At 35.1% G+C, this 12715-nt stretch overlaps 1 protein-coding gene across 1 annotated transcript in view; it reads right to left on the bottom strand.

Moving 5' to 3' along the window:
* Positions 1-483: 483 nt before the first annotated feature.
* The window catches only part of LOC113235293 (cytochrome P450 4g15-like), a 14601-nt gene continuing 2369 nt past the window's right edge, over positions 484-12715 (bottom strand). Inside the window, exons 2-10 of the mRNA XM_026470952.1 lie at positions 9478-9675; positions 6770-6952; positions 4497-4566; positions 4298-4424; positions 3243-3432; positions 3055-3167; positions 2744-2981; positions 2125-2310; positions 484-890 (exon numbers count right to left, since the gene is read on the bottom strand). Coding sequence (XP_026326737.1) covers positions 709-890; positions 2125-2310; positions 2744-2981; positions 3055-3167; positions 3243-3432; positions 4298-4424; positions 4497-4566; positions 6770-6952; positions 9478-9675 — 1487 coding nt within the window. The 3' untranslated portion in view covers positions 484-708. The remainder of the gene's footprint in view (positions 891-2124; positions 2311-2743; positions 2982-3054; positions 3168-3242; positions 3433-4297; positions 4425-4496; positions 4567-6769; positions 6953-9477; positions 9676-12715) is intronic.

The raw sequence follows: 12715 nt of genomic DNA on the forward strand, positions 1-12715 counted from the left end.
AACGTTTAATTTATAGTTGGACGACAGTCGTGTCTAGCTATTCCCACTAGATCGTGACGACAATTTATCGGTGCACGTACAGACAACGATAAATAAAACATAACGACGATAGTGCTCGTATATGTCGTCACTATTTATCGAGACGTTTCATTTATGAACGACAGTCGTTATAGCTCTTTCCATTGTCTCGACAGTCTGTCGACGATAAATAAAACATCTCTATAAAAATCGTGTTGTACTATATGTGAACAACTTCATTTAAATATATAATCACGACACTAAACTGCACGACTATCTGTCGACACGACGTAATGGGGACGCACCGTTAGTGTTGTTCTTAAGCTGACGTTCTTTTGACCCTGTATTAAGTAATATTATTCATGGAGAAATTAAGCCTGTTATTTCTCCAACATGGGTCTTTTGAACTTATGCCTCAGGGTGATGGGCGCAGTGGCAGTACCTCTGAGATCTTTGAGATCTAAAGCTCTAAGTGGCACTGAAATTGTTATTAGCAGGCGCACGACTTGTTCATTACTGGGTATCATAAAAATCTTCTGCAGAGTATTTCTGGATTCGAACAAATTGTTAAAAAGTAATGTGGGAAAAAAATCTTACTTGGATTAGAGATATATAGTATCGCGAAATTAACCATGTCAAGTAGTAACGGTTTACCAGCGTATGTAAGGTGACACTGTATATATAAGGTATTTAGGCACTAGAAGACGGCACTCTTTCCCTCGGCTCCATTCTGATTCTGAAGCCATCAGCGCGTTTCAGAATAATATCAGCTTTCAATTTGAATTGGTCTTCAGGGACTTCGGATACTATTTTGAAATTTCGCAAAATAGTTGCTAGCAGAACTTTCAATTTGAGTAGAGCGTATTTGCGACCTGTTGACAAAATAGAGATGAGAAAATTCAAATTAGACAATTGTTAGCAACTACCAATAATTGTTATAACAGTTGTTATATAACCTTGTTAATAAAAAATCAACCTCAGAAATTTGTGGAATGACATCTATTTGGCAAGTTTTATTGAAATATCGGAATTTGGGTGAAATCCAATAAACCAGTCTCATTCTTTAATAATAATTGCTATCTTTAAATGTAGAATAGTTTGTTCAAATTTAAATGGGGCCGCTATTAACACACACATACAAACACACTCAACATAGCCCCGCACTAGGGAAACCCTGTGTTGCGGGTACCCAACGTTACGAGAGAAATAAATATGGACCATACAAATATTTCACCCGGTCCAGGTATGGAACCTGGGACCTCTGCGTGGCAGTCCGGCATGGTAACCGTTCATCCACGAAATATAATACAATAATTATCGAAATTGGTTGACAAATATCGGAGTAAATTGAGAACTTCCTGTTTTTGTTGAAGTCGGTTAATTATAGACCGAAAATTATCCCATTTCCCATTGTAAAATATCCACAAAATCTATGACCATTCAACTAGAAAAATAATTTATAATAAAATAGTATGTTCCATTGGCTGCAACAGCGCTGCAGCCGCGCGGCAGCCGCGTGACGTACGCGCGATTGTCACTTTTCATACAATTTCCAGAAGCGCGGTAACCGCGCGGCGGCCGCGCGATAGTCGCGCTGCAGTCACGCTCGGTTGCAGTAACGATTAGTGAGGTGTACATGTTAATTTTTCAAATTAACTACGATAGACGAAAATCGAGTGAAGAATTTATAGAGAATGCAAAACAACACCCTGTAATATGGGATATCAGTTCCGCCAGTTATTCTAATCGATTGGAAAAAAAGGCATCGGAAAATATATGTCTAAAATTTATTGACAATTTTGAAACTAAAACTGCAACTGAAAAAAACAAAGCAGGTGCGTCATTTTTAATATCTATATGTGAAGTGTGAGCCCCAAGAACTAGGTAAAAGTAACGTTTCTTCGTCAGAATCCATTGTGTAAATGAGTCTAAAGATAAAACATCACTAAAAATTTGGTCGCACTTCAGCAGCGCGACCGCCGCGCGGCCGCCGCACGATTGCAACGCGACCGCCGCGCGGCTGCAGCGCTGTTGCAGCGCGTCTAACAGCGGCTAATTTGAATGCGCCCAAAAGGATTAACATGAACCAATTAGTTATCAACTCACCAACACAACTCCTGGGCCCAGCGCTAAAAGGTATGAAACTATAATAATGCCGGTTTTGCGTGTTTTCAGGTAGAAAATTGTCGGGATCGAAAACGTCCGGGTTCTTGTAATACTGCGGGTTGCGGTGGATTTTAAAAGTGCCAATGACCACAGTTGAACCGGCTGGTAGAACGTAGTTATTTGTGGCTGAAATAGAAACAGCCACATAAATTTTAAAGGGAAACTTATTATATCGAATCATTTTTATGATTAAATTCAATGAAAAACAATAGGAAATATGAAAGAAGGAAAGAAAAACAAAAGACGTCGCAAATGACGCCAGAGAACAAAATAAAATTACAACAATAATTATCGATAAAACCAAAGTTACTTTTAAGGTAAATAAATAAAGGTAATTTTTATGGTGCCAGCAGCGGTTACAAAAAAGTCACGAATACGATGTTTGCTGGAAAACGCAGTGTGTTTCCAACATTGATTTAAGTAAATATCCTTTAATTACCACAACCGTAGAAACTATTTTTGGGTGACCAAACAAAAAAAAAAACAAACCGAGCTACGTAATCGTAGAAATAGGGCACGGAAATACAGACAGAAAGAAACAATTGAAAAATGATCTTACAAATCATAACATCCCTTTTCAGCTTTCTAGCAATAACGGGTACTGGTGGGTACATCCTCAGAGACTCCAAGATCACTCTCTCGAGATATTTCATACGAAGGGTGTCAGCAAAAGTGACAGGTCTGTCAGAGTTACCGAAGATTTCATACAATTCGTCGTAAACCTTGACTTGAATATTCGAGTGAACACCAAGAAGGCATAGTACGAACGATGATCCAGCTGCCGTAGTATCGTGTCCCTGCAATTTGCCATAAATACCTCTAAACATAGTATTTAAGTTCTGCAACGAAACTAATACGAAATCCTGTCACCTCAAACATAATAGTGTCAACTTCTTCTTTGATCTCGTGGTCGCTAATTTTGTTTGTCCCATTTTGAGCTGATTCTAGCATCAAGTCCAGGAAAGCAAGGCGTTTCTTTTCACCTGTAGAGAAATACTTAGACATTAGTAAAGCTGTAATTAATTTCGACTGCACATACATTTTGAGCGGCTCCATACCAACGTCATTTTCATCATTGAAGTCGAGATCATCACGGTAACCCTTGAAGACAGTGTCAGCAAGGGTAGCATTGTCATTAGCTAGAGTGTTATTATTTTCAACAGTTGGTCGGATCAATTCATCAATGGTTGGAGGAATAATACCTCTGGCTTTGTTCTGTATATACGTTTCCTTTTTGTTTTTAATTACCTGCAATTAAATTGATATAAATATTTAATTTTACATTTTTGGTGTAATTTTACATGTGTAGGTTTATCCATGTCGTGTTCGCAGACTGCAGACTTATATACGCGACGGTGTTTGACATCAGCTATATGTTCTTTGACGCGGGTACAAATACTTCGCTTTGTTTGTCCAATATAAGAGAGACCGCACTCACAGTCAAGCTTGTAAACTTGTACAGGATGCAGGACCTACACATTCAATGAAGTTTGACAAACTCCAGGTCCTTGCAAAAGAAGTCCGTTATCTACCCAGGATGCTGCGAGAGGCCATTGAAATTAAAAAACATCCTAATTTCAACAGGGAAGATGGTTTCTCCGTACCACCAGTTTGGGATCCAGTATTTCCTCTAATGAAAAATCCCAAACAGACATAAGACTGCAGTACTAATTAATATGTTTTAGTTTATTCTAATTTCTATTAATAATTAATAATAAATTGAACTTTATAAAAATCATTGAATAAAATAATTTGTAAAACTTAATATAGCGTAAATTAGAATGTTTTCTTTGTAAAATTAAAAATAAGGTATTTAATTAATAACTATTGTAACTATAATGAAAAAATAGGGTGGTTTGCATCAATATTAGACATAACTGGTATAAAGACTGTACCACCTCAGTCAACCGTGACCATGGGACCTGTAAAGGGCCCGAAACGTCGGTTTGTTTGAAAGAACAAATATACGCGATTTAAATCCGGAAAAATAGATTCATTTCCTACATTTTATTTTTATTTATTTTATTTAGGTAAAAAATTTACATTTGAAAACAATAATAATACTAAAACTAAAATCTTTCGCCTATAATTCGAAATGTTTAAAATTACAAACCTTGTTCGTAAGACCGTGAATAATGTTCAAAAGATTGATTTGTTGTTTGAAGAACGAAGTAAATTTGAAAATAGAGTCGAAACGCAACCAGAATTTGTAGTGTCTCTGATGTATTATGTCACACATTCTGAAAAATACTTAAGCGTAAGTTACAGCAAAGCTTGTCAGACAGCATGTTGTTGATCTTCGTTATACTGACTTCATTACAGCCATAGCGTAGTCAAAACCAGATTCATCTTGGGTTTTCCTCGTAATGCCCATTGCAGTTTCTGAAAGGGGTAAAGATCACATTTAATATGTGTTCATTCACGTCAACAATGAATTGCTCCAACCTGTACTGATTTTTATGCAAATTAAATGCAAAATTATCATTGTTTGTATGTAATGCATGCCATTGTTTTATTGCCAATAAATATTTAATATATTCTTGGAATCGTAAATAAAGTGTCAATCGAGTTGAATCACGTGTAGCTATAAGCAGGGTTCGGTAAAAGACAACTTTTAACCGACTTGCAAAAAAGAAAGTCAATTCGTTTTGTTTTTGTGTATGTCACGCATTTACTCCGACATTTGTGAAGCGGTTTCCATATTCGAAGAAAATATTCCATCTCTAAGGGTGCCAAATTAAGGGGTGAATCTGGTTTCTTAGATTTCACCCACTCTCCTTTAATAGATTGCAATAAAATTTGGCGAATAGATGTAAACTCTCTTCAAAATGTCCTCAAACTTTCAAAAGGTCGTAGGAACTATATGGAACTATTATTAATTAGCTTTCATTATGATTATAGGTACAGATATTTTTAAATTTGAATAAAGTATTATAAGAAGTGATCGGAGTAAGTACTGTGTTCACTAAATAAAGTTAGTCCTCGTAATATTTAAAGAACAACAGACAGAAAATTTAAAAGATATTAAAATAATGAAACTTTACAAAAAGTTTTGATGTCTACCTAAAAATATGCACGTTTAAACGTTTTCATTTTTTTATCTACTATAGTAAACAACTATATTATTCCATTGATTTTAATGTGCTGGCATTATTTAAGCAGTATGAAGACTCAACAAGTTCAATGTTTTATAGTACCTACGCAAGCAACAATTTTTCTTTTTCAACAATGGCCGATTTCGTTTTTTACAGCATGACGCTTTTAAACTGACCGTCAGTTTTTTATAACTTGCATACCAATAGTTTTGTATGTTACTTACTGTGTATAATTGTATAATATTACTATTGATTCATACCTTTGTTGGAAAGTTTCATGGTATACTTTAATAGAAACCCACGGAACCTCATGTGCGTTGTTTTGAACTTTGTCTTTACCACATTATGCGAGATATTGATTGAGGTTAGAAAGTTAGTTAGGGTCAAATAGCTGTGTTAGATTAGTTTGTTTTAATTCAGTACTGAATTATTATTGCATTTTACTTTCGCTCGTTTCATTACAAAACGTTTTTGATTTTCAAATTCACTTATTTATTTAAACTTTTTGCAAGATAAAGTTTAACTGGCGGACTTGATGCCATAAGGCAGAATGCACCAGTCAGCTATTGTGCCAAACAGAAAAAAAAACGTTAGGTTGGTGCTACACTTAAAACAAGAATAATAAAATACCATATGCCTATGCCTATACAACTTCAAGGTTGATTTCGTATAACATATAGTAAAATTTAGGATATGCACTGATTATTACTATACGGTGTGAAAACACGATTCCTAAAAATATTCAAAAATATTGTTAATATTTCACGGTAGATATTTTATCAGAAAACCGCTGTATTTAATGGGTAATTAACAAATACCAATAAAAAAAATAAAAAAAAAAATATTTTATTACTTCACTGTCCATGGCATAATTCAGGGGCTGATGTTTCCTTTTAAGCTTGATAAGGCCTGTGTTAGGAAACATCGCTCTTCTGTACAATTAATAATTAAACATTGCTCTTACATTAACCTTAATAAACCAATGATCTCTTTTTTGTATCAACTAAACTAAATAAAACACGTACCATATACAATGGCTTCAATTACGGTTGTAAACTCGTTTAGAAGTGTACGGGAAAAGTCATAGTTTATGTTACATTGCATCAAAACATGTTTTGTATGATTTTTTGTCTTATAAAAAAAAAACTCTGGAATAAAGCCAGTGTCCCTGTCGCTTGACCCAAGTAAAATCAACCTTATTAGCACGGGAAAAATTAGAATTCGAACAGAGGTGGTATAGACTCTTAATCCAAAATGCTATAATTAATGTACATGCATAATAAATATATGTATGTATATATGTATCACACAGCAACACTATGCAGACTCTTGATCTTGAAAATTGTCAAAAACATACATACTTGCGCAACATGTGCTTGAAAGATAATTTGGTCTGGGGTTGTCTAACATTGTGTTTTTCAAGGTGTGTTTAGACTATTTTTAGGCAAGTTAAGCTTTCCTGAATTCAAGATTTTTCCATATAGACTTACCCAAAAGAATGTCGACCGTAACTCCGCTCATGTAATCATGAACATCGAATGTCTTTCCCACCTCTTGCCGCATCTTCTCAACGACATTTCTGCTGTTCTGATTGAAAATGCCAATGAACGACTTGAGAATGTTGATGTGAAAGGTTGGAGCTATCATCTTCCTGTGCGACCTCCATTTTTCACCTTTTAAACAGATAAAAAAAAACACAAGGAAACAATATTAATTGATTTGAAAAATGTGTCGTATTTTCTTTTTTACTAAAAAAAAATTGACCTCAAAAGTTGGTGGTATTACATCCATTTTGCCAAGTTTTATTGAAATCGGTTAACGGAAAGTGGGAGAAATCCAATAAACTGGATTCATCCCCTAATTTGCCACCCTTGCAGATGGAATATTTTCTTCAAATTTGAATGGTTTCCAACAAAAAATAATCATCGAAATCTGTTCACAAATATCGGGTAATCGCATCACATAAACACAAAAAAATACAGTCGAGTTGAGGTTGAGTTGGTAAAAATTATCATCAAAAAAGAAGTAACACTGTCAGTATAAACGGTGAAAATAGTGACTTAATACCAACAGTATGCGGCACGGCCCAAGGCTCAATTCTAGGCCCAACCGAATATCTAATTTATGTGAACGATATGTGCAACGTATTACGAGCTCAGTATGACACTTGTTTGTTAACCGCGCACAAAGATTTAAAAGTCGCCCAACACATGATGCAGCAAGAATTTGATAAGCTGTGTAAATGGGCACATGACTTGGGTCTATCTATTAATTTTCAAAAAACCAAACTCTTACATATACAGTCACCATACTTAAAATGTAGACATTTACCGCAAGTTGTAGCTCACGATCATAATTGCATGCATCATCAGCCCATAAACTGTCATTGTAAACCATTAGAATTGGTAAAGGAACATATACATATATCTCGGATTAGAAATTGACCATAAATTTAACTGGGGCCCACATGTTGAACATGTATGTAATAAGTTTAGTGCGGTACTTTCCAAGTTATGTATACTCAAACAAAAACTACCATATAATACATTGAGAATGTTATATTTGGCACTGGCTGACTCTATAATTAATTATTGTATTACGAGCTATGGTCGTACGTACAAAACATTCCTACAGAATATTTATAGACTTCAAATAAAACTGCTTAAGACCATTGTACCTCCTAGAATTAGATATAAATTTAAAGATAATTATGACCAACTATTTCAGTACTGTAACGTAATGAATGTGTTTGATAAAGTTAAATTAGCAATGATAACCGAAAATTGTGGAAAAATAAAGTTGTTAAAAGTTAAAATTAGACCGAATTCATTACGTACACTATCACATCTACCCATGTATGATATACCTAAATATAACAATAATTATGGTAAAAGAGTTTGGATGTGTGAACTTCCTGTGATATTAAATAGCTTACCAAAAAATCTTATAAATGAAATAACAGATAAAAAGCCTATACAAGTCAAAAACAAATTAAAAAGTTTTTATATGAAAGATCAATATCAGAGGAGGCATATGCAAACTGGTCATTGATTTAATTGTCGTACCTTACATATTAACGCAACTCACTAGAAAAGGACAAATAATCTTCAATTTTAAGATTCTACCTTGAATATACTGTAACTTGTTATTAATATTTGTAATAAACAGTTTTAAATTTTAAATTTTTTTATTTTAGGACGTCCTCCTTTTTTGAAGTGAGCATTTGACTTCTATCTCACCTGATAGAAAGTGACGACGAAGTCAACGATGGAGCATGCACACCTAACTAATGCCTATTCACTCTCGCATTAAAAAGATCCAAGTTATAATGTTCAGGGAACAAGTCTGCAGGCAGGGAATTCCACTCCATAACCGTTCGCTTTATAAATGTGGAAGTGAAACGTTTTGCGCGAATCCTTGGAACATCCACAACACAGGGGGGGAATTAATTCGTGTAAATCTGTCGCACATTCTCCGTGATATATCCTGTAGAATATCGATGAACTGGCAACTTTACGGTGGTGTTCAAGGCTCTTCAGCTTCGCCTCTACTAATTCCGGGTCTAAGCATCTTGACACGCTTGTCGATTGAATCGAAGGTGGCCAGTTTGTATGTAGCAGAGTCATTCCAGAGGTGGCAGCAGTACTCCATACACGAAGAAGAAGTAGAAAAAGTCGGTTAAAATTAACACGAAATATCCGAGCATTGTATATTTGTGAGAAAGTCAAATTTAAAAATTATTAATAGTTAATTGTATTTACTGTCACGCATACTTTCTGAAAGTATGTGAGGGACGGAATTGCATGAAATCATTTCACCTACTCCTTTCTATCATCGGGGAACTAGACTTCAGCTGGAGTGCCACTCCAATGTTATGGATATACCCAAGATTCGCACGAAGCGTTGCGCTTCCATTAGAGTGAAATACTCTGTCTGCAGATTTGTTCTTTGAACGCTATAAATAGGGTCTTTGAAAGGTGAGAGTGAATAGGCATTATATAAATACTCCATAAGGTGAGATGGAGGTAAATTGCTTACTTATTTTAACCATAAAAAAGCCATGCAGAAAAGAAAGTTATTTTAATTTTTGTAGAAAAAGAAAATTTGAATGAATAAACAGGTTAGTAGATTTTTTAAAGGCAGAAAATTATTTCATAGATGAAGTAACAATTTCTTAAGATTCTGTAGACTATATTACCTGCACTGATGAGTAAACCTTCTCCGAGCCAGGGTTTGAAGAACCGGTACTCTGAAGACTTGTCTATGTGAACCTGGCTATTGAGGATAACCTCGACGTCGTCAGCGTCGGTCAAGAAGATAATGAGCTTGGAGCCCAGCCAGCCTCGTATAACATTACCGTATTTCTTGCCGTATTGCAGGCCCAGGGTCACCAGTTCTAGAAATTATAATTGACGATTGAATATGGTTTGCCAGATATAGCAATTAAAGTGCCTATTTGCACGTGCGGAAAACGGATTTTTTTATTGAGCAATAAATACATACGTAATTTATACCTTAAGTTTCCTTTACAATTTAATCTTACCTACCAGTGATTACAATAATATTTTATGCAATCGTTGCTTAATGAGGATTTTTAAAGTCGAGTACCGTGTTTAGGCTACGAGGTTTATCCGAGTGGCCTAAGTAATAGGTACGAGATTTTAAGACCTAATTATTCAATGCAATCATTACATAATTAGGTCTTAAAATCTCAAACAATACTTTTTCTACAAGTAATTTAAAATAACGAAACACAACTAATATTTAATATATATTTTGTTAACAACACACGATAACAAACACGAAAACCAAACAACGCTACAAAATAAACAACCAAAGAGATAGAATAGAAGTGTCCGTGACTGGCCAGCGCTTATAATTTATCCAATCAGGAGGCAGTAGAGCGTTTGAGTAGCGTCTTATTCGATATTTGATATTGTTTTTAGATTGTTCTTTTACGCCAAATTACGCCTTTGTACCTATTTAACCTTACAACATTTTGATATGTTAATTAATAATATAATTTTAATTTTAATAATTTCACAAATACAGTGACGTTATTCCGGTCAGGAACACAGTGACCCGTTTAAGGAGACACTTTTAATTAGCAAAAACACTACATTATTTTTTTTGAAACTGATTATAGTTCTGTGTACAGAACTATAATGACAATTTTCGTTCAATTGCAAGTACCATAGACAATAGAAGTTTGGTTCAGAACTAAAAAGAGCGCCTTTGTTTGTTGAAATAGTGACGAAATGTCATTTAGTTTCTTTGAAAACTATTCTGTCATATCATTACGGTGACAACTGCGCATCGATTGGCCAGCCCGAATTCGAAACCATTGACGGGTCTCGTCAATTGTTTCACTTCAAATCGACTAGTTTAACGTCGAAAGTAATTTTGAGAGGAAATTTTTTTTTCTTTTAAACCTAACTTAACCGAACCTAATTGTGTCTTTGCAATAAACATCCAACATATCCAGAAAGAACAACGGTTTCGTTATAATTCAGTTTTCGGTCGGTGAAAAAATCATTCGAGTTTGTGATTGGTTACCGCATGTGAAACTATACTTGGCCGGACACAGTGAAACTATACTTATTTGTACATGTCAGCTTCTATATAATCTGTGTTTTCACAAATAAATGAAGTATTATTATTATTATTAAATTACAAAGATCTGAGAGACATTGATACTGCGCCCGTCACCCGGAGACTAAGTTGACAAGTGCCATGTGCACGTAATTTCACCAGCCTTTCGAAACTGAAACGCAATTATGTTCACATTACTGCATGGCGGCAGAAATAGGTAAGGTGCCAGTACTTCCCTGGACGAAATTCTTCACACAGAGCTCTACTGCTATTAAATTATTTATAATACAGTTATTTATACAGGGGTACGCGAAAGGAACCTCTCCAAATGACGTACCATTTCTTCCCTGGCTCGTCATCTGGTTCACCCTGGATGATCCGCGAGTACCTTACGCCGATCGGCAAGTTCTTTCGCCACAATGGAAAACATTATAATGTATACCATCGATACGACAAGAAGAATAGTAGATTCTACAACAAGTGCATAAAACGCGTCATTTTGTCCGAGACGAGTATATCCACACGAGCCACAGTGGATACTTAAGTTGAGGGTAAAATAGGTTTTATGAACGAGTTATACACTCTGCTTTTCACTTCGATTGTGAGGAAATTAAACAGCAATATTACAAATAAACGATTATTTCATTAAATTTGAATGTAAAATTACAACAATTAAACATATTTAATGTGTTAGTTTTTCCTGGTATATTCAGTGTATATTGAGATGCCTTTATTTTCAGGCGTCATTGCCTCGGTTTTAAACAACGATTTTATTTTGTGCACTAGAGCATAAAATCCTATTTTATGCAGCCTACATCCAGCATAAATACGAACTTTAAGAGCATGAGAAGTGAAAAGTATTTATAATTTGAAGGCGTAACTACGTCCGGATATTAACAATTGTAACTTTTTTTATAAAAAAGAAAAACGCCCTCAAAAATTCGTGGAATTATCTAACCGGTTACCGGAAAGTGTAGTTTACCACCCTTAGAGGTGGAATATTTTCTTTAAATTTAAACGATATCAATACTGAGGTACCCTCTTTCCAACAAAAAAGGAATCATCGAAATCGATTCACAAATACCGGAGTAATAGCGTATAGCGTAGTCGAATTGCGAACATCCTCCTTTTTTGAAGTCGGTTAACAACATTATAAATAAATGGGTATTGTTTTGTAAATACTCATATCCGCAATAGAGGTAGTGAACGTAAATTGACACACATTCACGTAAATTACAATTACGTAGATAGAGTATTAGAAACAGTTGAACATTGCGTGTTGTTGCTTAAAACTCGGCGCTAAGACCACCGACCTCGACATGAACATTACCTTTAATAAAACAGTATTAATTACATTATATTTTATGATGGTTATTGATTCGCGTTATACTTTAGCTTCTGCTCATGCACTCGTTCAAGTTACAGTGTTGCCACCGGAAATTGTTGCCTAATTTACAATGAGAGAATTAAAATCTGTGAATTTGAAATGCAAGTCAAGATTTTTCTATAACTACTCCTATGAATATAATTGAACTGCTGCCACGCAGAGGTCCCGGGTCCGATTCCCGGGCCAGGGGAAATATTTGTATCGTCCACATTTCTCTCGTGAGTTTGGGTGTAATTTGTGGTTGATTAAGTGTGTGTCCATAGGACTCACGACACAGGGTTTCCCTAGTGCAGGGCTATGAGTGTGTACGTTATTATTGTGGATATCTATTTTGATTATTATTGGTAGTTTACTTTAATTACTTCCATAGTATATTGTCCTACGGGATTCTCATGTGGGGTAAACCGGCCGATATTCAAACCATATTTGTATTGCAAAAACGAGCGATTCGTTCTGT

The sequence above is a fragment of the Hyposmocoma kahamanoa genome, unplaced genomic scaffold (genome assembly GCF_003589595.1).
Source record: "Hyposmocoma kahamanoa isolate Upper Pololo Valley unplaced genomic scaffold, ASM358959v1 87, whole genome shotgun sequence".
Lineage (NCBI taxonomy): Eukaryota > Metazoa > Arthropoda > Insecta > Lepidoptera > Cosmopterigidae > Hyposmocoma > Hyposmocoma kahamanoa.